This window comes from Astyanax mexicanus, chromosome 1 (genome assembly GCF_023375975.1).
Source record: "Astyanax mexicanus isolate ESR-SI-001 chromosome 1, AstMex3_surface, whole genome shotgun sequence".
In the NCBI taxonomy this organism is placed as follows: domain Eukaryota; kingdom Metazoa; phylum Chordata; class Actinopteri; order Characiformes; family Acestrorhamphidae; genus Astyanax; species Astyanax mexicanus.
In genome coordinates, this window is record NC_064408.1 from 92,819,347 (window position 1) to 92,844,400 (window position 25,054).

At 37.9% G+C, this 25,054-nt stretch overlaps 1 protein-coding gene across 2 annotated transcripts in view; it reads right to left on the reverse strand.

The window, feature by feature from the left end:
- The window catches only part of cntnap2a (contactin associated protein 2a), a 723,644-nt gene that overhangs the window by 340,669 nt on the left and 357,921 nt on the right, over nt 1-25,054 (reverse strand). For both annotated transcript variants that reach the window (XM_022683450.2, XM_049485717.1), the window contains exons 4-5: nt 16,857-17,004; nt 4,037-4,240 (exon numbers count right to left, since the gene is read on the reverse strand). In XM_022683450.2, coding sequence (XP_022539171.2) covers nt 4,037-4,240; nt 16,857-17,004 — 352 coding nt within the window. The remainder of the gene's footprint in view (nt 1-4,036; nt 4,241-16,856; nt 17,005-25,054) is intronic.

A 25,054-nucleotide genomic window follows, 5' to 3' on the forward strand; every position in this document is an offset into this window, starting at 1 on the left:
GTCACCATATCATCACATACATCTTCTGTTATGCTGATGTGCATTAGGACAATTTATACTAATTTGTACTAATAAAGTCATTGTAGTGATGCTAAGAATATTAAAAGTAATGATAATAGTTACATAATGGTGATTATAATAATAGTAGTAGTATCAAATAGGGGTGGGCGATATGGCTCTAAAATAATATCACAATATTTCAGGGTATTTTTGCAATAACGATATAATTGGCGATATAGGAAAACTAACATAATTCATTCATTTCAGGAATATAGTATAATAGTATAACAGAATAATCATAATGTGGCAAAATAAATAATATAGCATAAAATAATATAATGCAGCAAAAAATATTGCAGAATATTTAGTGCATGCATATAAACTGCAAACTAAAACAATTATACAATAAATACATCTAAAGCTTCACAGTAAATAATAGACTACTTTTAAGACAGAACAGCCCTATTATCACAATATGAATTTTTAATATCATGATATTTCTGTGTCACGATATATTGTATACGATATAATATTGCCCACCCCTAGTATCAAATAGTTAACAGTCCATCTAAAATTCAACATGTTGTCATGAAATAAATACCACCCCTTTCCTTTCCAATCTAACATCCTGTAAATCCCCTGGATTTCTCTTACGTGTCATAATAAGCAACCCTCCACTGCCCACCACACATCTCCTCCCTTTAACTCAGTTATCTCTTCTTCCTGACTCTACTTATGGGGGGGGGGGGGGGCTATCTGAGTCTAATATCATTCCCTGTTCCCCCTTCTCCTTTCTTTCTCCTTTCTTCCACTATCCCAATATTACCCTTCGGCCTCCTTCAGGCCCTGGCCTGCCTTGTAAGTTGTTTTGGATAAAAGCATCAGCTAAATGCAATGCAATGTAATGGATCATGGGAAGAACTCTGGGATGATTAAATCTCTCCATTCAGAATGTCCAGCAGCAGCATCACCATCAAACACAAGCCAAGATTTAAGACATGCTGCTTCTGAAGAAGTGATTAACTGTTAGTCTCTATTCCCTCCCCTGATTAAAGATTAAGTTTTTACTCTCTACAGTTTTGAATCTCCATTAAAATATCTAAATACAGTGATCTGTAGTCTGCTTTCATTGGTCTGATTTGAGTGACTTGAGAAATGTACTTCTGCTTTCTATATACTTCTATTTAGTCTTCTCTTGGGTCTTAAATGCTATTCCTATACAATACTCTTTATGTAACTCCCTATACTCTCCTACACTTTATTCTCTTCATTACAGCCTTACAAGTAACTAATGTTTATTGTGTTGATGTCTATGTTGATATCTAATAAAGGTTCACTGAAATATTTAATTATGTCACGCCCTTGCCCTGTTTTCCCTGTGTTTCTCATCTCCCTGTGTTCCCCAGTAATTTTCCACTCACCTGTGTTCATTTGTAGCTCCGCCCCTCATTAATCAGTCCCTAGGTGTTACCTGTTCCCTTTCCCGCCTTGTGTGTGTATTTAAGCTCCTTTGTCGTCAGTGTTGGTTTGTCGGTTCTTGTGCGTGTACATGTCTGTCACGGCTGCGTTTCTGTGCTGTTTGTATTCAGTTCCTCTTTGGTTTATTGTTTGTTTTCTGTTCTGTAATAAATGATTACTTGCGTGTGCGTCCGCTCTCCTCGTCCGTCCTTTTACGCAGCGTCACACATTATTATCTCTGTTTAAAACAAGACTACAAAAGCACCGACATGTTTTACTGATGATGTACTCTGTATATGTTTTACTCTATCAGAACAGAGTCTCAGAATCTAATCAGCACCAGAACTACAGCGATTTTAATCTCCACAGCTTTGCTAATTGCTATCTGATTTCATGCTATTGATTAATTAATTTTGGACTAATTGGGAGCGTTTGGTTTAGTGAGTTCAGCATTCTGTGAGATAACCTGGTGATGCTGAGCTTGCTGTGTGGTATATGCTGTGCTCATGATTGATATTGCTCTTCCCTGTGACTGCCTTTTCCTCAATATTGGATTAAATGTCACTGACTTTCCATATTACAGAAGTAACAACTATATTGATACAAGATGACATGCATGGCATATAGTCAATATCAAAAGAGAAACCTAATATAGGACTTGTATTATGCAACTACATGCAATAATAATACATCCTATTCGAACATTATAAGCAAAAAAAAAGTAAACAAATCTTTATGGTTGAAGAAATGGTTGACCAACAATAGTGAAACTTTTTTTTGTGCAATATACTAAGAATATAAAATAATAGGTTTGTGAGGTTGGGAATGCTCACACTTGTATATGTTGTGAGGTATTATCTTGTGAGTGAGCAATTATTGGAGTTCAAGCAAAGGCCTGGCAGTGGCTATATGTTGGATGGTGCATTTCATGGATGGAAGTTGTGCGGGTATTTAACACTAGAAAGGCTAAAGCTATGATGTTTTCATAATGTAACTCAGCCTCTCAATCCCCCGTAAGACATTTAATCCTTCATGCTTTGCTAATGACCCACAAATTAAAACAAAAAACAACTAGTGGTAAAACACAGACGAAAATCAGCCTCAGCTGAAAGCAGTCTCAGAATTATGACTGACTGTGATTGCGATTGAGTCCGAACACATGAGCCTGGCAGATGCATTCTGGGAATTGTAGTGGAAAAGCGGAGTTTGTCCTTTGGCTGTAAGCATAAAGGGCAGATATCAGGCATGAAAATGGTCTGTACACATGACACGGACAGATGCATTCTGAGAATTGTAGGGCTTAAGCGGAATTTGTCCATTAGCTATAAGTGCAAAGTGCGTTTATTGGACTACAGCAACTGTATCAGGCAAGACAGCTGCAGGAAAATACCAGACAATCAAATCTATGAATTAGTTATCTTTTAATCTAATTAATTAATCAATTAAATGTTCTTAAAATGTGAAACTCTGATATCAAACAAACAGTAAAATACAAACATATATACATTTATATTTTACTGATGGTTTGACATCATAAACTTTGAAAGCTCAGTAAAGAAATTAATCATAGTCTATTTTTAATGGTGGGGTGTGGACACATTCTGGGCAGGTTGTGGACAGCTTCTAAAAATATATACATTTAAAAATATATCTAAAAAATTAAAAACAAAGAGAGAGAAGTCAAATTTGACATTTTTTGCAGTTTAAATATTTAACTTTATTGTTGTAACTCTTATATATGTAGTTGTCGTGGTCCTCAACTTTGCAAGAGTATGTATTTTTAAATGGGTTTTTGAAGGCTATTTTTCAAAAATAAATTAGTTTGGTTTGTATTCTATAAAAGTGGGTCACAACTTAATGACCAAGAGAAAATGTGGGTCCTGGGCTGAGACCAGTTGAGAACCCCTTGATGTAAGATATTCACACATATATAAACAACATCTTTATAGGACCTACAAAGAAAGAAAGAGCCAATATAGCTACCTTGAATCTTGAGTGAGAGAGAGAGAGAGGGAGCTGGCCTCTCTGTGATGCATTTATATAACAAAAGTTGACATATAGCTCTCTAATGGTTGAGCAGAAAGAGGGGAGATGTCCTCGAGATCCTTAAACTTCAGTACTTTTAGTGTTAACATTAATCAGTCTAGTGTTAGGGTTATAACCGGAACACATTATAGAAGGCATTACCATCCATAGGGGACAGAGTAGTGGGTGGTAATGATCATGCCTGGCAGCTTTTGGCTACGATTGACTGTGTGGAAGACAAATCACATCCACATTTGGTGCAGAAGGCCCAACATGAATAGCCTGGTGCTAGTTCCAGGCTCATGGGATACAGTATATATATATATATATATATATATATATATATATATATATATATATATATATATATATATATATACACAGAACCATTTGGATCATCTTTGTATGAATACAATCACACACATACACACACGTGCGCGCACAGATGGGTTTGAACTCTCTCCCAACTTTAGATTATCGCCCACACCTTGCTCTCAGCAATGAAGGGGCTGATGATTAGTGTGTAATGAGTAGTGATCAGCACAGGCCATACCAAGGTTTATCTGCAGCAGCAGCCGGCCTCTGCGCAGCTCCAGCGTGATGTAGTCTCCCTGCTGGCCTTCACCATGCAGGATCACCCCCTCGCTCTCCGCCGTCTTAAACTTCAGAGCGATCACGTCCTTCAGGATCTTCATCTTCTTCATTTTGAAACGGTAGGAGATCACACCCTGGCCGTCAAAGTTAATCACATCAGCCCCTGTGGCGATACAGCAGGATGAGAGACAGAAAGAGAGAGAGAGAGAGAGAGAGAGACAGAGACAGGGAGAGAGAGAGAGAGGGAGATCAGGAAAGACAAGCATAAATGGGGGGGTTAGATAAGTGCTTCCAAGGCGATTGGGTGTTACACCCAGTTTAGGTAAATGATGGGTTGAGTGAGTGTGTGTGAAAGTGGCTGGGTGAGGTTTGGCAGATTGCAGGCTGCAGCTGGGATGGTGTGATAAAGTACAGTGAGGGAGCAGAAAAATTGCAGCCGGGCCTCACCTGCTGACAAAGCCGTTCTGCTTATTGTGCGATTTGGGAAGGAAGCATTTTGACCCCTGTCGAAGTGCTGACTGATGCACACTGGAAGCCATGAATGTAAATGTCTATCAAACCATCTGCCTCGTATTCTACCCACTAATTTCCCTCCCAGGTACTGAAACACTCATAACCGCGATGGACTCCATGTCTGCCCACGGCTTTAAATAGCAACGAGCATGCAGAAAGTGTAGCATCCAGACCTGAACTGTAACCCAACCTGACTGGAGACAGACAAAATTTTAAAACTTGACTGTAGCTAACAAAGTTCTGTCTATCTACTGTATTTAATACCATAATTATTAAAATTAAAATTAAAATTTAAGATAGTCAGTGGTCAAATACATGCTTTGCATTACTCAATGTTCTGTAAAATACAAAAAAAGACAGACTAGGCAAGTTGTTAAACATACTGTACATACTGTTTTATGTAGCCAAAAGAAACTCAACATAAGGGCTGAGTGAAGCCAAGAAGACACTACAATAAAAAAAAGGCAAGTGACTCAGTTCTTAAATTGACTGGGCTTGTACAAGGGGCAGGTGAGATTTCTTATCACTGCCAGATGAGGAGAATGAAGGAGCCTGACTGAGATGTGACCAGTACACAGAGAAAAAAAAAGAACACATGTCTGAAGGCCACATGCAGAAACTGGACAAAACAACCCCTGCTGAGAGATCTGTGCAAGTGCAGCAGCCATATAAAGGCATATAATCAAGTTTTACTCCAAAAAAACTGTAAAAACAAAATGCAAAAGGTGAGAGACTCTTACATTGACTGGGCTCCTATACAGGGTACAGGTGAGATTTGTTAGCACTGCCAGATCAGGGGCGGAGCCAGCAAGAGCCTGGCTGAGATGTGACAAGTGCAAAGAAAATATCCCAAGGCCTCATACAGAGACTGGCAAAAACAACCCCTGCTGAGAGATCTGCGCAAGTGCAGTTGCCATATCAAGCCAAATAATTAAAGTTTTTTTTTTTTTTTATGTTATTAAGTGTTGGTCAGAATGTATCAGTGATTTGAAACAAGTTTTTGATGCAGTAATTTGACCTTCCAACATTTATGTTGCATGCCCATGAATCAGGAGCACATAAGTGACGTAAAACTGATTTGAACAGATCCAGATCAGATTTTACATATCTACACAACCCTGAAAAAAAAACAAGATCTTTGTCTCTTTAAGGGAAAAAACTCAGATGTAATATACACGTATCAGTCCCAGGGGATTGAGCTATGTGAATGAGGCATTTATGAGGACAGAGCCACATGACCAGCCAAGATCTGTTAATGCAGGGAGATTGCCCTAAACTGAAGTTTGGACCCAAATCCAACGAATATTAAAAAAAAAAAAAAAATCAAAAGCATCGGAGCCTGGACCAGAGCAGACCTGCTGGGAGGGTGGTCCCGATGGGTTTGAAAGTAACATTCACTATTTCTGCCTTCAGCAGCTGCAGCAGTCAATACCTGAATCTACAAGAGCAGCTTACAGGACTTGTTATAGGATTGTATCATTGTGCTAAAGGCTCAAGAGGCAAATTGCTTTAAGTTGAAACAGCTGTTCTCCCAAATCTAATCAATGTTTCAGATCTGGCCACGCGACGAAGGACAATCGCGAGCAGGCTGAACGGAAACGTACACAAGCATACGTGAAATATTCTCAGCAGATGAAGCCTGAGGTGATGTTTTCCTCTGCCTTACATAGAGATTGATTAGGTTTGATCCGTGCTTAATTAAAATGTAAATGATCTTGTTGATTTCACAGTGAGATTAATGCTGACTGCACTCAATCCTGGAAAGAGAGAGAGAGAGAGAGAGAGAGAGAGAGAGAGAGAGAGTGTGAAGGAGTGAGAGAGAAAGTGAAAGAGGATTGTCTTGCTTAAAGACATTATAGAGCAGTCTTGCTAAAGAAAGATACAGTATGTACACTCCAAAAGTTCTTACACAGTCTACTTACTGCTCATATAACAATAACGGTACTTTACGCACACCTTTAAAAAAATGCCTATTATTACATCTTTAAAGGCCCATTATGAAAGTGTTAATGTTTTTCAATGCAATAAAGATACTGTTTGAGAACCTAAAAATGAAATTTGATTTGAAATGAGTATATTTTGGGAGGAGGAACATGTTTAAAGCACCACCTCTCAATCTAATTAGGCAACAATATACTCGAGGTCAAAGTCAAAGTCAAAGTGTTTTTTATTGTCATTTCAGCTATATACAGAGTACACAGTGAAACGAAACAACGTTCCTCCAGGGACCATGGTGTACATAAACACAGTGTATACAGAACAATAGTGCAACAGTACAAAAGTGCAGACAGACAATACAACACAATACAGACAAAGAATAATAAATAACAAGACAGTGTGCAAATTATGCAGTGTGCAAAAAGTGTGCAAAAAAGACCAGTGAGGTAGTAATTACCTCTATTACACAGTGTGCAATAGAGTCCAGTGAGGTAGTAGGGTTTTTAGTGCTTTCCATTTTCTGGGGTAAGTGGGGTAAGAGTGTGTGTGCATGTACAGAAAAACCATCAGTTCAGTCTCTGAAGTTGAGGAGTCTGATGGCTTGGGGGTAGAAGCTGTTGCAGAATCTGGTCGTGCTGGACCGGATGCTGCGGTACCTTTTTCCCGAAGGCAGGAGGGAGAACAGTTTGTGTGAGGGATGGGTGGGGTCATTCACAATGCTGGTTGCTTTGCAGATGCTGCGGGTGGTGTAAATGTCCGTGATGGAGGGGAGAGAGACGCCGATGATCCTCTCAGCTGTCCTCACAATACGCTGGAGGGTCTTGCGGTCAGAGACGGTGCAGGTCCCAAACCAGGCAGTGATGCAGCTGCTCAGGATGCTCTCAATGGTCCCTCTATAGAAGAGTGTGAGGATGGGTGGAGGGAGACGGGCCTTTCTCAGCTTCCGGAGGAAGTAGAGACGCTGCTGGGCTTTCTTGGCTGTAGAGCTGGTGTTCAGGGTCCAGGTGAGGTTATCTGCTAAGTGGACACCAAGGAACTTGGTGCTCTTAACAATCTCCACAGAGGACCCGTCGATGTTGAGTGGAGAGTGGGTGTGTTGTGCTCTCCTGAAGTCAACAACCATTTCCTTTGTCTTGTCCACATTCAGGTGAAGGTTGTTGACTGTACACCAGTCTGTCAGCTGCTGCACCTCCTCTCTGTATGCTGACTCGTCGCCTTTGGTGATGAGACCCACGGTTGTATCATCGGCAAACTTGATAAAGCTGTTAGAACTGTGTTTTGCAGCACAGTCATGAGTCAGCAGGGTGAACAGCAGAGGACTCAGGACACTGCCCTGGGGGGCCCCAGTGTTCAGTGCGATGGTGCTGGAGGTGCTGCCCCCTAACCGGACTGACTGGGGTTTCCCCGTCAGAAAGTCCAGGATCCAGTTGCAGAGGGGGGTGTTGAGGCCGAGCGAGCTTAGCTTCCTGATGAGGTTCTGTGGGATGATGGTGTTGAATGCTGAACTGAAGTCTATAAACAGCATTCTGACGTAAGTGTCCTTCTTCTCCAGGTGGGTGAGGGAGAGATGAAGGGTGGTGGTGATGGCATCGTCCGTGGAGCGATTGGGACGATACGCAAACTGCAGGGGGTCCAGTGAAGAGGGCAGTCGTGTCTTGATTTTCCTCATGACTAGCCTCTCGAAGCACTTCATGATGATGGGTGTAAGTGCAACGGGACGGTAGTCATTGAGGCAGGACACTGTGGACTTCTTCGGCACGGGGACGATGGTGGTGGACTTGAGGCACGTTGGGACAGTGGCGCTGCACATGGAGATGTTGAAGATGTCCGTGAGAACATCTGTCAGCTGGCCTGCGCACTCCCTGAGCACTCTGCCGGGGATGTTGTCTGGTCCTGCAGCTTTTCGTGACAGGTTAGGCCTGTCACAATATATATATTATCTATTTATCATACAATAAATAGTCATGACCTCAATAATATTTAATATTGTGATATCTTCTTTTGTGTTTATTTGTATGTTTGTACACATACAAAACAATGAAGAGTATTTCAGCCAGCAATAACAGACCAAAGCTTCAAAAACTAAAACTCCATACACACAGTGTGGACTGTAACAGGTGAAGAAAATATATTTATTTCCAAAACTATGATTATTAAAATGTTGTTATTATTATTTCTAAAGGGTATCATTTCTTTTTAAATGATATAATTTCTTTCATTATATCAGTGACGTCAAATGGTCTTAAAATGACAATATCAATGATTGCAATAGTTTCTGGGACAATATATAGGCCACAAAAAAATCATATCGTGACAGGCCTACTCAAGGTTCATGCTATAACGTGTTATATTGGCACTGCTGGGCTGCGCTCGTAGGCACGAGGACACAGGCTAACCATGAACCTCGAGTGTATTATTGAGATTATACCACAGTTCTATTATCATTGTTTATTGAAAGATTTTGAGTTAAAGAGGACGAGGAAAATACAATTTGTTTGGTTATAAAAACTTCAAGATTTAAAATAGTTCCATTGCTGCTCTGTTTGGCTTGTAAGCGCTGCATTGTTGCTAGGTTACCTGTATGTGGTGGAGTAATACATGGAGAGCTTCGGTTACAGTGCATTACCGGCTGATAAGGTTACTTATAGAACGCCACTCAACCAATTACATTGCAGGATCGGATCTAACTGTGCTATAACATCCTATAAACTATTATCCCTACTTATTTTACGTTCATGAAAATTTTTCACAACCCTACAAGCACCATGTCTTCTCCCTTTAACTCTGTTATCTCTCCTTCCTGACTCCAGTTATCAGAGAGAGAAACTTCAGCCCAAAATGTTCTCTCACCTCTCTTTAGTCTACGCCTAATAATCAAAAGCTGATTGCATGTTCTGAACTAGCAAACATTAATTACGAGTTTCCCAGAGACTGGTTATGTTCTGTACCTGGTACAGTTTTCAGGGTAAGGGTATGAGTTGGAAAGTCTGTTGAGCTAATAAAGTCTATTATCAGTGCCAAATGTTCATGGTGTTCATGAAGTTCAAACTAATAAGCAGTCCTGAAGATACCCTACAACATGTTTGACACAACTGAATTTCAATGTCAGATTTATCTGTCATTTTGGTCTATCCGGTTTATGTAGCTTGCCATTGGCTACCGGAGCCCTGAGAGTGCACAATTGGCCTTTCTCTCTCTGGGTTGGTACATGGCGTTCTTTCCCTGCATCACTCCAAAGGGTGATATCGATCAACACAAGGCATCTGTGAGCTGATGTATCGGAACCAAGTCGCTGCGCTTTCCTCCGAGTGCGCTGTGATTCTACTGGGCAAGTTCAAAAAGAGGAGGTGGCAGACTTCATATGTATAGGAGGAGGCATGTGCTAGTCTTCACTCTCCTGGTGTTGTAAGGGGCATCACTAGTGATAGGGGGAGTCCTAATGATTGGGTTGGGTAATTGCCCATGTCAATTGGGAAGAAAATGTGAAAATAAATAGAAATAAACCTATAAAAATATAGAATTATCTGTCTTTATATCTTTAGAAATGATCTAAATGTGTTCTTATTGGGACCCAAAAACACTTAAATTGCACTATAAAGAACACTTAGGTTTCACTATAGCTGCAATTTGGTCAAACTGTCATCCAAATATCTCAAAGCAATATCTCAAAGAGATTTCACAGAGACTGTCATCTGGTTTTAGTTGATTTTGGTCGAGAATTTTGTACAATGAATGAGAAAAAAGCCACAAATAACACAAGATTGCTGCTTATTTTAGCCTCAAGTGAACCACTTGAACTGAGCTATAACTGTAATTTTCTAATCTACCCTTGTCATGCAACAAATCCCCCCAAAAAACAATGAACATCTCATCCTACGATCCTATTTTAAAATGCTCAATTTAAACTGATTGCTTCACTGTTTACACTTTCCTAAATATAATATGTAATTACCATGATTGACATCTTTCATGGGTCTCATTATACATGAAAAATGAAATCTCTCAAATGTCAAAAGTAAAATAGAGTGTTGTATGTGGATTTTTTTGCGTGTGTTGGGATTTCATTTTAGTTTTAAATCAAAATTCTACTACAAAGTTCAAAACGCTGCGTGTTTTAAGTGTGTTAAGCTCCTTGTTTGTTTTTAGACCATTACTGAACCTTAAATCACTCACTCAAATTGGTTTGTAAGTGCAAATAGGCTGACTGTCTGCCAACAAAAATATACACCCACATATAGTACCATTAGCCTTAATTTACACTGTTTAAAACCCTAAATAAAACCAAAAATATTCTCATTTACGATCAACATCTCATTATCCCTCAAAAAGTATCGTAACATGAATGATCATGACTCACTGGCAGCATAAAACTATTACCAGGAACCCATTTCATGATTAAAGGACCAGTATAAATGTTACATTGCTACATTAAGGAGCAATACCCATCATTTTTCAAATCTCTGCATAATTCATTAGTTGAGATGAACACATTCAGAGCGGGATTTGGTGTGAAATTGTAGAAAATTGTAGAGAAATGTCCCAATGCAGTGGTGGTGATAAGAACCAGTGGACACCATGACTATAACACAGCTTTATATTTTAACTTTATCCATTTTTACTGCCAGTCAAGCTGTACATGTCTTCTCAGCTTTATATGTGATATTGATGATTGGAAAACAGCAGTAAAGGTGAACAATTTGTTCATTCTGAGACTATTTTGCCTCACAACACCATAAAAGTACCCCTGCAGGGATTCACTGATAAAATTACTTTTATGTTAAAGAAACTTTGATTATGCGTTGATTGGTCCAATATTGTTCTGATACCATCTTGTTGAATTAATAAACCACATACTTTATTATTTGTACAACAACATATAACAAAAGACACAAAATCTCCGGAAAAAAATCAGTTTACAGTTATGTGTTTGAGTAAAATGAACAAAAAATATTGTCATTTAGAGCATTTATTTGCAGAAAATAAAAAAATGGCCTCAGATAATGCAAAGAAAACAAGTTCATGTTCATAAAGTTTTAAGAGTTCAGAAATCAATATTTGGTGGAATAACTCTGGTTTTTAATCACAGTTTTCATGCATCTCGGCATGATCTCCTCCACCAGTCTTACACACTGCTTTTGGTTAACTTTCTGCCACTCCTGGTGCAAAAATTTAAAGCAGTTCAGCTTGGTTTGATGGCTTATGATCATCCATCTTCCTCTTGATTATTTTCCAGAGGTTTTCAATTTGGTAAAATCAAAGAAACTCTTTATTTTGAAGTGGTGTCTTATTTTTTTCCAGAGCTGCATATAAATGCACCTTATTATTATTTAGTGGCTATTTATTTGCCACTAAAACATTAAATACCTGGTCCAACTAATTTAGTTACTATCGGAACTGATATTGAAAAAAAGTGTGTTTGTATATTTTCTAGAATTAAGTATTTCAACCAAACCCATATGAATGAGCTTGTCTAGATTGAGTTTGTCTACATTTCATTTTACTAAGGATATTTGATGATTCTGTGGAAATCCTTTCTAGTTTGCATTAAAAAATGTGATATGTTTTTTAATATGGGTACAATTTGTAAAATGCATTATTTTCTATGTTTTTAAATCTAATTTTTTTAATGCAATTTTTTTTAATGTTTTTAAGAACTAATTTACTGTAAGTTTCTTCCTCCTCATGGCTCCAAATCCATTTCTCATGTATAAGTAAAGGGGTTTTGTCTCTCTCACTCATTCCTTCATCCTTCAACCCATTCCCTTTCATCCTATCACCACTGCATTCATCCATCCTTCTGCAATCAACAAGGTCAGTGCATCAGCTTTTCTTTTTTTTTTTCTCACTGGTCTTCATTTCCACTAAATTCTATTCTTCACCAAATCACCAAATTTTGAGGTTTGTAAACAGAGAAGAAAAGATGTCTAATAAAGGGATAAAGGGAGGTATATTTTCTGAGTGAGAGGAATAAATGGTTTCTGCTTTCTGTAATCCTCCTGCATGCGGCAGACCATCTTTATCAGTGTCACTGATCAGCTGTTGGAGATGACGGAGGAATATGAAAGCATTCCGCAGTGCTGAGTGAATGAGGACGAGACGCATCCTGACAAGAAAATCAGCAGCGGCCGAGCCCCTCGGCTTTTACTCCACAACGCAGAGTGCTGTGAAAGATGATGCGTATCTGACGCTCCCAGGCTTCATTCATAACTGTCATAAACACAAACACAGGGAAAAGCCCTGCATGCACAGGGTTTCTTTACACTATCATTATTACAAAGGCGCAGCCTGTATTTGTGCCTATATACAGTATACTGACATGCAGAAAGTCATGGGATAGGAGTATGTGAACTGATCATGAAGTCTTTAAATTGTGAGGTGTTTTCTTGTGAGTGAGGTCAGCGTGCTCATGGTCAGTTGATGTAAGTCTCAGCTTTTTCAGCCTAATAGTGGATGCAGATAGATGAGACATTTAATTCCACAATTGTATATACAGCTCAGGAGAAAAATAAGAGACCATTTAAAAATGATGAGTTTCTTTGATTTTACCAAATTAAAAACCTCTGGAATATAATCAAGAGCAAGATGGATGATCACAAGCTATCAAATCAAGCTGAACTGCTTGAATTTTTGCACCAGGAGTGCAGGCATAACGTTATCCAAAAGCAGTGTGTAAGACTGGTGGAGGAGAACATGCCAAGATGCATGTAAAAAACAGGGTTATTCCACCAAATGTTGATTTCTGATCTCTAAAAACTTTTAAACTTTATGAATATGAACTTGTTTTCTTTGCATTATTTGAGGTCTTAAAGATCTGCATCTTTTCTGTTATTTCAGCCATCTCTCATTTTCGGCTAATAAATGCTCTAAATAACAATATTTTATTTGGAATTTGGGAAAAATGTTGACTTTAGTTTATAGAATAAAACAACCATCTTTATTTTACTCAAACATATACCTATAAATAGCAAAATCAGAGAAACTTAAACACATATATTTTTTTTCCAGAGCTGTATACTACATATTACAATACTATGATAACTACAAACTATCTTTAGATTTATCATGAACTGAAATTTGTTTATAGTAGCTTTTGTTTATTTTTTCATTCCACCTTAAATGACGTAGCCTCTGCTTGCTAGCTAGCAATTTAGACACACAACTGGTGATTTATTTAAGGTTTGCTTTGAGAAATTGGCCATAAAACATTAAAACTACACATAAAAATGGCAATATAGTGGTTATTGAAATTTTTAACAAGGTAAATACTGGTGGGATTCTTTGTTTGCTTGTGTCACCATCTTGCTAGCTTCTCATAACTTTCTGTTTGGGGTTTGCATTTAAAAATCTCAGTTTGAACGACCATATACCCCTAAAAATTTGCCCATCCTCCTTGAGCATGATAGGAATCAGGGCACCCTACCCCTAGGCATTAAAGCACAAAACAGAGATGTATCGCTAAGCGGTAGGGCCAAGGAGTGAAATGGGATTGGGCCTTTATCTTCAGGTATTGTAGCTCATCCACCTCACAGCTGGATGTGTTGTGCATTTTGAGAGTTTTTTTTTTCTTCTCACCCCAGTTGTACTGTAGAGTAGTGATCCGAGTTACAGTAGCCTTTCTGACAGCTCCAACCATTCTGGCCATTCCCTCGTTGACCTCTCTCATCAACAAGGTGTCTCTATCCACAGAACTGCCCATCACTTTCTTTTTTTTTCTTTCTTTTTTTTTCACTAAACTTCAGTCTGTTACACTGAAATCCCAAGATATCAGCAGTTCTAGAAATATTCAGATCAGCCTGTCTGGAACCAACAGTCATGTCAAGCTCAAAATCTGAGATCTTATTTCCCGCAGACTCTGAAGGTTGATAGCATCACTACTGTACCTGAAGCTGCTGGTCTGTATCTGCATGATTTTATGCACTCTTCTAAGTGGACTGTCTAAAAGGCAGCAGGTTTTACTGTACATGTCTTTATTTTAAGCTCTATTTATTCTGCATCAGCAAGCGCTGGTCTTATTTTCAAATATGGCAAGACGTTTAACATTAGCTAAACTGGAAAACAGCCATAATGTTGTCAGCACTTGTTTGCAAATTGTGCAGTGAAGGGGTAAACCTGAGCCTTCAGGTCGGAATATGAAAATAAAATAAGCGGAGGGTAATTACATTACAGTAATTAGAGGAACATGTCACTTCCAACACTAAGCTATGTGGGTGTTAATTGAAATTTGTTATCAAGATCACTTCGGCAACACTTAATAAGATGAGCATGATGAATTTGTCAAGGGTTTCATTCTATCTGCAAAAAAACAAAAAAAGAGCATGATGATGATCCATGTATGTAATTTCATCTTCATCCGACGCCACTGGCGTTATCCCCATAACAAACATGAAGGAAGACTGGATTTAAAATAGGAAATGAAAGCCTGTTGTGTAGTTTTTATAATGATGGAGCTGTGACGTGCTGTAAGCAGAAATAAATGAAGTGTACGATAAAGTCGTCACTTCCCAAGAAAAATAATTTAAATCAGATGGAGGAGGTCACAGCTATTATATATTCATTGCGTCAGTTTTAACATGGCACGCTTTAGTATGGAGAAGGCATCAGTTTTAGGATGCAGACGGAAAATTTATCTTTATGTAATTATGAATTATGCAAAACTTCAGGGTAACATAAATAGCAGCTTCTATTCATCAGATGACACCTAGATGTCACAGTAGATGTCTTTGGTACACGGGCTGCTGAAAATGACTGAAGTGTAGATAACAGAGTGCAAGGCAATTTGAGCAGCATAACACGACACAAGCAGCAATACTACACACTGGGAATTGCATCATTTTTTTAGTAATTTAGTTGGGATCATACTTGAAATGCAACTGCAAACTATTTCTTGGTAACTTCAGCAACTTTTTTTGCATCAAATCAAACATGGGAATTTTTGACAGGTATTAATAATATATAGTAGTGTGCAGAGATTGTAGGCACCTAAGCTATTTCCCCCCCAAAAAAATGACGAAAGCTTTAAAGGAGTCAATTAAAAATAACATATTGTTGTACCATTTGCAAGGTTGTGAACACAAATTGTGATGGTGTAAATAAAAAAGCACCTAACACACCTAACCAGTACTATTGTTCAGTTAGATCAGTTAGTTTATCACAGTTGATTGCACACATATAGTACCATTTACAGGTTTGGACAAGCCATAACACATTGGATTTTCATTATTTTAAAACTGTCTGCACTGTACTGCAGATGAATACAAAAGTCATCCAAACTATGAAGAAAACCAAATAGAATTATTTAGACCAGAGTATGTTTTATATTTTACATTCTTCAAGGTAGATACCTCTTGAGTAAATGACAGTTTTGCTCATCTTGGCTGGATTTTCACAGTCAGCTTTATGAGGTAGAGCCACCAGGAAAGACCTGCTTTCAGTTAACAGCTGTGCTGAACTTGTAATGTGTTTGAGAGCATCAGTTGTAAAGTTGTAAAGAGGAAGAGTTGGTATACAGTGAATAACTCTATTTAAATAATGTTCTAATCCATATATGGCAAGAACTGCTCAACAAAATAATCATAATAATAATAAAAACAGTCAAAAAAAAAAAAAAAAAAAAAGACGTTTGAAAGTGTCCTCAGGTTCAGTTGCAAAGACCATCAAAAACCGTTATGATGAAACTGGCTCTCTTCAGGACTGCCCCAGGAAAGGAAGAGCAAGAGTTTCCTCTGTTGCAAAGAGTAAGTTTATCAGAGTTTCCAGCCTCAGAAACCACAAAGTAACAGAACCCCAGATAAGAGGCACCTAAATTCTTTTAGTTTGTTTAACCCTTTAAGTTACTACTACTAGGAATAAAACACTGCCATTAACTGTCATTTACAATGTACACACATACAGTGCATGTATTTGTCAACTAACTCTCATCAAATTTTAATCTTTGCCCCATAAACTACCCACAGTCTCTAAAATGACTCTGTAAAGGTGGTGCTGACTTCGTTCAGTATTTGGCAGGTTCTTCAAAGTCAACATCAGTTTCATTATTATGTGTTTGCTTTGAGGAGAAGAGGAATATATTTTAGGCCGAACGTGTTGAAACCAAAATAGTAAATTCTCTCATTTTAGGCAAATGAAAATTGAGAGTCAGCTACAATATCTTGGGCTTGAATTATGCACACTGAGAATTAAACAAGTGACATCCCTCCTCCCCAGCCACTCGCGGAATTCTCTGGCACCCGCAAATTCATATGCAATAGCCTGAAAAATCAGAGGGAGATGATTGGCTGTATTCTATTTTAAGCCAAAAGGAAAAATAAAGATATAGTGTGTGTACTCACAGTAAGGGCAGCCGTAGATTTCGAGGCGGAGGCCAATTCGCCCCTCCTCACTCCAGTCCAGTGGGATGATGCGGAGGTACTGGGCAACGATGGCATGCTGCAGGTCGTGGCGCACCACGCTCTCTGTATTGGAGTTCCCTGTAAACGCCTGCAAAGGAAAAGCCAAACTAATGTTAATCATGTCCAAACAGCATATTAAGCCATTAAATAGGCTTTTAGAAAATACAGAGCTTTATGAATTTTAAGATTCTTTATAAACACAGCTTGCTAAGGTAGTATGACATTTTTGGCCCAATCCCATTTTACCCCAATAAAACAGCAAAACCTAATTGCAGCTCCCACTCACAGAGGAATTAAGCAATGGACAATAATTAATTAATTTCTCCACCATCTCCCCCCTTTCTAAAGACATATGATGCCCTAAAGTGAGACATGTATGGAGACCCAGACCCAGACAAATTTACTGTATTAAAAAAATGACAAGTAGAAATTGAACTGTTCTTTAAGCATCTTACTTAAGTAGAAGTATTAAAGTATTCGGTAACACCATTAACTTATGATTAATAACTGTTATTTTTAACATTTTAAGAAACTAAAAAGTTGCTATCACATTTGTAGACACCAATGAACGTATTGGCAACATGAACTGCAATTGATAAACATTTGCCTGGTTTAAAATTCATATTGACTAGCGATTTATTAAATGTTCAAATTCTGATATTATGCTATTGATTTGCTAACATTTCTAAATATGAATATCCATGCTGATAAATAAATGGCATGTGTGAGCATTTGTTAATATTCATATTCTGATGAACTAATGCTTTGTTCACATCTACTGATTATTAGTTAAAATTAAAGTTATTATAAAGTGTTACCAAGTATTCAATATTTTTGTACTTAAGTATTGCAAAATGTTCTACTCAAGTACAAAGTACAAGTATTGTGTTGAGTATAGCTATTACATTGAATATCATATTGTTTCTATTATTTCAAATCACTTACACACATGCAAGCACACACATACACACACGCGGACACACACACAGGACGTAGGACATCACGTCAGAACACACCAGAATAAAGAGCGTAATGTGTGTGTGTGTGTGTTCTCAGTGGAAAGAATGTGGATTATCAGTGGTGGTTTCTGAGCCCTTTAAAGTGACTGGTGATGCCCCTGGTAACGAGTAACTATGCAGCATGTAAAAAATGTATCAGAGTTTAAGTATTAGGTAACACTTTATAATACAGCCCATGTTTTAGAGAGTAAGTACTGTGTACTTACAGAGTAAGAATGGTCAAATCCTGTACAATACATAATACAGAGCCAACTCCCTGTTATTGCTGAGTACTTATAGAGTAAGAACAGTAGAGATCAGGAAAGGTGTGGGTTTATTTATACATTTTTTTTTTAGAACAGGCAGTATACAAAAGCAGCTTTACAGGACAAAGTGTGAAAAAAGGACATCAGGAGCAAGTCAAAGGCAACAACGATGAGAAAACTCAAGCGGAAAAAGACAGAAGACGGGAACCCTTCCACCATTAACCATTAATATAAAACCTTGTAGTTTCTGTGTATTAATGAATACATTTTCTGGTTGTGTTATTGAAGATATAAATATATATATAAATATATATTTTTATATAGATATAAATATTACTGTATTTTAGTCTTGACATTACAAACTATTTGTTTTTTTCCTACTCCACCCTGTGTGGAGTGTTACATTCTTGTTCCTGGTTCTCATGTTCTGTACTTAACAGTGTACAGAACACAACTGTTTCTGTAAAACAGTTACGCCATAAGTGTTGGGAAAGTACAGGGTAAATGGCAGAAAGTTAACTAGTTGTTTCTTGTGCTCTTTATTTATATGTACAGTTAAGTACCTGTAGGACCCGGTAAGTCATTTGAATGTACTGGTTCATGCAGAGAAATTACACCGTAAGTAAAGGGAACTCACCCTCCAAAATGCGGGCTGTATTATAAAGCGTTACCAAGTATTAAACTCATGGAAAATATGAAATAGGAGAAAAATAGAAGTAGGAAAAAATAAAAATACTCCAGTAAAATACAGACACAGCATTTTACTACTTAAGTACAGCAGTGAAGTAGTTCTACTTTGTTACCATACATCTCTGCCTAAAGTTAACCAGAAACCAGAAAGTTAACCTAAAGTAAACTAGTTAACCAGCAGCTACGTTGCTAAACTTCAGCGTTCCACTACAAAACATATCAGCCTGGCAGGGTCACGTAGAGACCGTTAGCTAGTACTCTGGAAATGAAGCAGTGTTATTGATTTATTTATTTATTGTTTATTGGCAAATTGTGATCATTGGTCATTGTGATATACTGGTAGTTCCCAACTGATGGGTTTTAGGAGAAATTTTTTAGGGGAGAATTTCACCATTTAACCTTGTGACTGTGTTCCAAGGTGAAGGGTTATATTCGAAAACAAGTGGTAAGGGTACAAAAGAGAAATGGGACTGGGTCGAACTCTTAACTGTTAAGGCAGTAATACAACACAGTTAACCAAGACATGCTGCTAAATAGATTAACTTAGGTGGAGAAAAATATATATTTGTTACTTTTTAGACACATTCAGGGTGTTCGAAGGTTGGAATGCTAGCTACTTGTCTCTCTTCAGGCGCTTGTTTATAATGGCCAGCTCGCTAACACAGCTAATGCTTGGTTGTTGTCACAATTGCCATCTCACACTGTTTTTTCTTTTTCTTTTTTGTGTGTAAGACTCAAGATCTTGAGTACATTTCTTCAGTTCTCACAGTCTGTAAGTGCAGAGCTCTCCCCCCCCCCCTCTCTCTCTCTCTCTCTCTCTCTCTCCCTCTCTCCAAAATCTTTCTGCCTACCATGATGGAAACACATGCTAAGTTGCTTAGCGCAGCTACTGTTGCTCTCCCCATGTCTCCTTATATCAAAGACTCTATTTGATCGTTTACAAGTGGCAACACGTTTATAGTGAGCTGACAGACTAAAAAGACATTTGCATATTCTCCTTTGAGAGAAAACACAAATGCATGTTCTCCTCTTGCGTGATGTTTGGGAGCGTCTCAGGCTTGCTGCTACTGCTGAGTAGCTCATGGCTTCTTCAGCGCTGCAGGAAAAGAAGGCTATTGTGGAAACTGAATTTACGAATGAAGAATGTTTAGCAACACTGTGTGACTGTGTGTGACTCCTCTCTGAGCTACGAGAATGACACTGAGCTAAAGCCTAAATTAAAGTTGAGCCCCAAACTAAAGATTACAAACTAAAGACATATTTTTGCATGAAAAACTGCAACATTTCTTACTGCAGTCTTTACTCGCCAGGCTCCCATAAACTCCCATGTATGAAGATTCATTCTAAAACTGCCTGACCAAAACAAAAGTCTCCAAATGAATTTAAGGTCTAGGTTTAGGTTCAGCAACAGTATGTGCTGAAAGAATGAGATCAGCTGGCTACCTGAATATACTGAATATAGACCAAGTTATTCCATCAATGGATTTTTTTCTTCCCTGATGACACAGGAAAATTCCAAGATGATAATGTCAGGATTCAGGGGATTGGGATTTTGAAAGAGTGCCCAAAAGCTGAAAGAAGTCCAACAAAATAGTGTGTTACCTTTTTTTTTTGGGTGGCGACTTTTTGGCAGTTTATTTGCCATTTATTTCTTTGGATCAGTGTCATAACAATTGATCACTGTAGTGTAAAGACTGTTCTTATCTGTGTGTTTGCTTGTTTATGATGGGAATTTTGTCAACAACAAAAAAAAACTAATTTGAAATCATACAGTGCAGTATATGTTTGCAGCAAAGACTTGCAAGTTCACTGTATAATCTTGGAAATAGAATTCAAAACACTGACATGGTCTCTTTTATTTAGCTTAGAGTTAGAGTCAGGTTATCTCTCCTTCTGCTCTCCAAAAATCTCACAAGCTGTTCCCTTGTGTATATATATATATATATATATATATATATATATATATATATATATATATATATATATATATATATATATATATATATATATATATATACCTTTCCTCTACAGCAGGTCAAGTGTGGGTTTATAGATCTCACTGTGGTCATCCTCTAACCATTTTCTGGAACTCTGGGGCATCAGGAGCAGAGTAGATGTGGCAGGCAGCAGGCTATAGGGATCAGTCGGCCTGCTCTTTAACCCACGTCAGACTCTACACTACCACTTGTGTCACACAGAGCCAGAGATTGAGCTGACCACCCATTCAGCAGAAGCCAACTTTCTGTAGAGATATGAAGCGTATGGAATCAGAGATAAGCAGCCCACTGCCATCGGACTGAAATGATGCGGATTACAGGCTGCAGCCTTAAAGCAGACCACCGAGAAGAGGCTTTGCTTGACAAACTGTTTTTCTCCACTGGAGTAACTCTTATTGTCGGGGCCTTGGATACCTTCATTGCTTTGTCAAATATTTCCTGTAGAGAATGGCCAAAATTTTTAAATGTGACACCAAGTGATTCTTAGTGGTGGTATTTTTTAATTTAGATTTTTTTTAAATCATCCCACAGTTTATTCAGGCATCCCACCTCTCCTGGGATTACTGTGGTTCCCACACAAATGAATAGTGCCTCCCTGAAATCATTTGTACACATTTTGAGGGCAAAAGTGGTGGTACCTCCCTTGAAATAAGTGTGTGGGATGTCTGCTTATTTAAACTAGAATGACCTAACACATAAGCTTAAATGCATTCACCATTTTAAGTGACTCTGGATGAGAAAATCTGCTTTATAACAATGACATGCCAAACGTAATGGGAAAATAGGATCATAAAGTGTTTCTTTAAAGAATGGCTTGGGAATGCCCACATCTGTATATCATATTTTTCACACTGTAAGGCTCACCAAACGAGCACTGGATGTTAATCTACACATATTTTTCTCCTGAAAACTGTTTATTTGGGTGAGTAAAGCGCTTCTATGTATTAACAGTAAGCTTCGATGTCCAAATTTCTCCAGCACTAGGCTAGAGTATTAGCATTAGTGGCTTAGGAGCAGGATACAGGTCGATAATACTCTCCTCTGAACGGGGAAACAGTGAGCGCATTTAGTGGGTAATGCTAATGCTCCTCCAGCAGTGCTAGCCGGGGTTAGGAGCAGGCTACAGGGCGATAATACTCTCCTCTGAAAGGGAAAATATGGAGCGCATTTAGCGGGTAATGCTAATGCTCCTCCAGCAGTGCTAGCTGAGGTTAGCAGCAGGCTACAGGCCAATAATAGTCCCATCTGAACAGGGAAATAGAGGTTAGCGGGTAATATATATCCTTATAACCTGACTGGAAAAACTCATACACAACACGCACTGGATTAAAAGGTACACTGATGATTTTTGAGAAAATTAAAGGATTTTAAGTGCCATATAGTGTGAAAAACTTTCTGTGTATGTATGTGTTGTTAGTTCGTATTAATGTTTTTAAAGTATATACAACTTATAATTATTAATAAACCCTTTATAAAGGACCCTTTTTTAAAGTTGCACCCAACATACACACCATTATGCCACATATTAAAAATCCCACATTTAATATATGAAATAAAACAACTATAGGCCATATTATTTCCTAGTCCTAGGGGCTACATTTATTGGGGGGCTATAGCCCCCCCACAATACAGGTCTATCAACATCCATGGTAAGTGTTGATTATTAAAAGACCAAAAGGCCAAAATGACTTGGATAAGTTGCAGTTCATTCCTTGCTTGAGCTCTGAATCTAAAATATCTAGAAAGTGTGTAATTAACTGGGCGAATGTGAAGCCACACTGAGAGTTTAGCTGTCTGCCGTGTTGTTTAATCAAGCACCTTCACAATTTAAAGGACAAAAGGCCGAACAGAGATAGAGCCGCTCCTTTATTAGCGCTGAAGCCTGGCTTTAGACAGCAAGTCGTCTGTAACTATCACAAGCTGCACATTTATTGGGTTCTGCAGTATAATTAATGCTGGAGTAACTTATTTTACTTTTAGAGCCAAAGAGAGTGCTGGGATTTCTCTGTGGCTTCAGTCCTGAACTTTAAATGCACTTTCAGACTGACACACATGAACTCTGTCTTACCTAATGTATCATCAGAGCCTTGTACCTGATTAACTGATTAACTGACTCAAATCTGCCCTGCAGAGTAGTGTGAGAACTTCATGTCTGTGATGATCATAACAATGGATCAGTGTGTGGAACTGGAACATTCTTTTTTTTTAATCTCCAGCATTTTCTATTACTGAGTAAAGAATAAAGAATATCCATTCTGCCTTTTATAGTTGAAAGCATATTTTTTTCTACAATTACAAAAAACTTTACTAGCAGTTAGCTGCTAATGCTAATGCTGCTGCACCCAGCCTTAGTGGAAACCTGGGAGTTTAAGCTTACTGTAAATTATATAAATAAACAGTTTTCGGGAGATAAATCTGTGTAGATTAACATCCAGCACTCGTTTGACTTTAAAAGAAAATGTTTTGAAGAATTAGTTTACTGTAGTTTAATGAAGTTTTGTTTACTTAGCCTAGTTTTACTTTAGTTACCCCTCACCACCACCCAGCGGCGAGAGCTGCTGAATTAGAAGGAAAACAAGGCGGCACCCTTGTTCCTTACTAGTGTCGCATAATAAGCCTTCTAATCCGGTTCACTTTATGTATGAAAATAGACGTTCACTCAAATGTGGACATGCCACTATTTCATCATTATTTATGCAGCAGTCACTGTGACCTCTGATCACCATTCATCACCCCTGGAAGAAACCATTTTTTTTTACATTATTTTTTTCTTATATTAGTTTATTAACATGAAAAATGATGCAGAAACCCTGAAAAGTATGTGGAACTCCTCTTGTGTTAACAGGTTACAAGTTCAATACCATAAACACAAATGAATAAATTAGCATGCCAGGGATGAATAGCACATGCTGCCCAGTGAATACAGCTTTGGACACCATTAAAAGAATAACACTAAGCAATATTCGAAACCACTCGGCTGCAGCACAGCCCAGAATCAATCCTGTAATCATTCACTTGAAAGCTCATTCACTCGAAAGTCCTTGATATTTAAAAACCCAATCCTGTCACTTGGTTTTGCAGACGCATCCAGACGAGCTGCATGAGACTCCATCAGAGAGAACAAGCCAATCAGTGACTGATCACTGATGTGATTCACACTGCTTTATATTTACTCACCATGAACCATCTCCTCAAACACAGACATGCACTCAAAAGTGCCAGTTTTTTAGAAACAACCACCAGGTACCTGTATGTATTGATTAAGTTACTACTACCAGATACCTGTACTCATTTATTGAATTACTTCTACCAGGTACCTGTACTCATTTATTACATTTCTTCTGCCAGGTATCTGTACTCATTTATTAAACTACTTCTACTAGGTATCTGTACTTATTTATTAAACTACTTCTACCAGGTACCTGTACTCATTTATTAAACAATTTCTACCAGGTACCTGTACTCATTTATTAAACTACTTCTACCAGGTACCTGTACTAATTTATTGAATTTACTTCTACCAGGTACCTATACTCATTGATTTAATTACTTCTACCAGGTACCTGTACTCATTTATTGAATTACTTCTACCAGGTACCTGTACTCATTTATTACATTTCTTCTGCCAGGTATCTGTACTCATTTATTAAACTACTTCTACTAGGTATCTGTACTTATTTATTAAACTACTTCTACCAGGTACCTGTACTCATTTATTAAACAATTTCTACCAGGTACCTGTACTCATTTATTAAACTACTTCTACCAGGTACCTGTACTAATTTATTGAATTTACTTCTACCAGGTACCTATACTCATTGATTTAATTACTTCTACCAGGTACCTGTACTCATTTATTAAACTACTTCTACCAGGTACCTGTACTAATTTATTGAATTTACTTCTACCAGGTACCTATACTCATTGATTTAATTACTTCTACCAGGTACCTGTACTAATTTATTGAATTTACTTCTACCAGGTACCTATACTCATTGATTTAATTACTTCTACCAGGTACCTGTACTCATTTATTGAATTACTTCTACCAGGTACCTGTACTAATTTATTGAATTTACTTCTACCAGGTACCTGTATTTATTGATTAAGTTACTACTACCAGGTACCTGTACTCATTTATTGAATTACTACTACCAGGTACCTATACTCATTTATTAAATTAATTT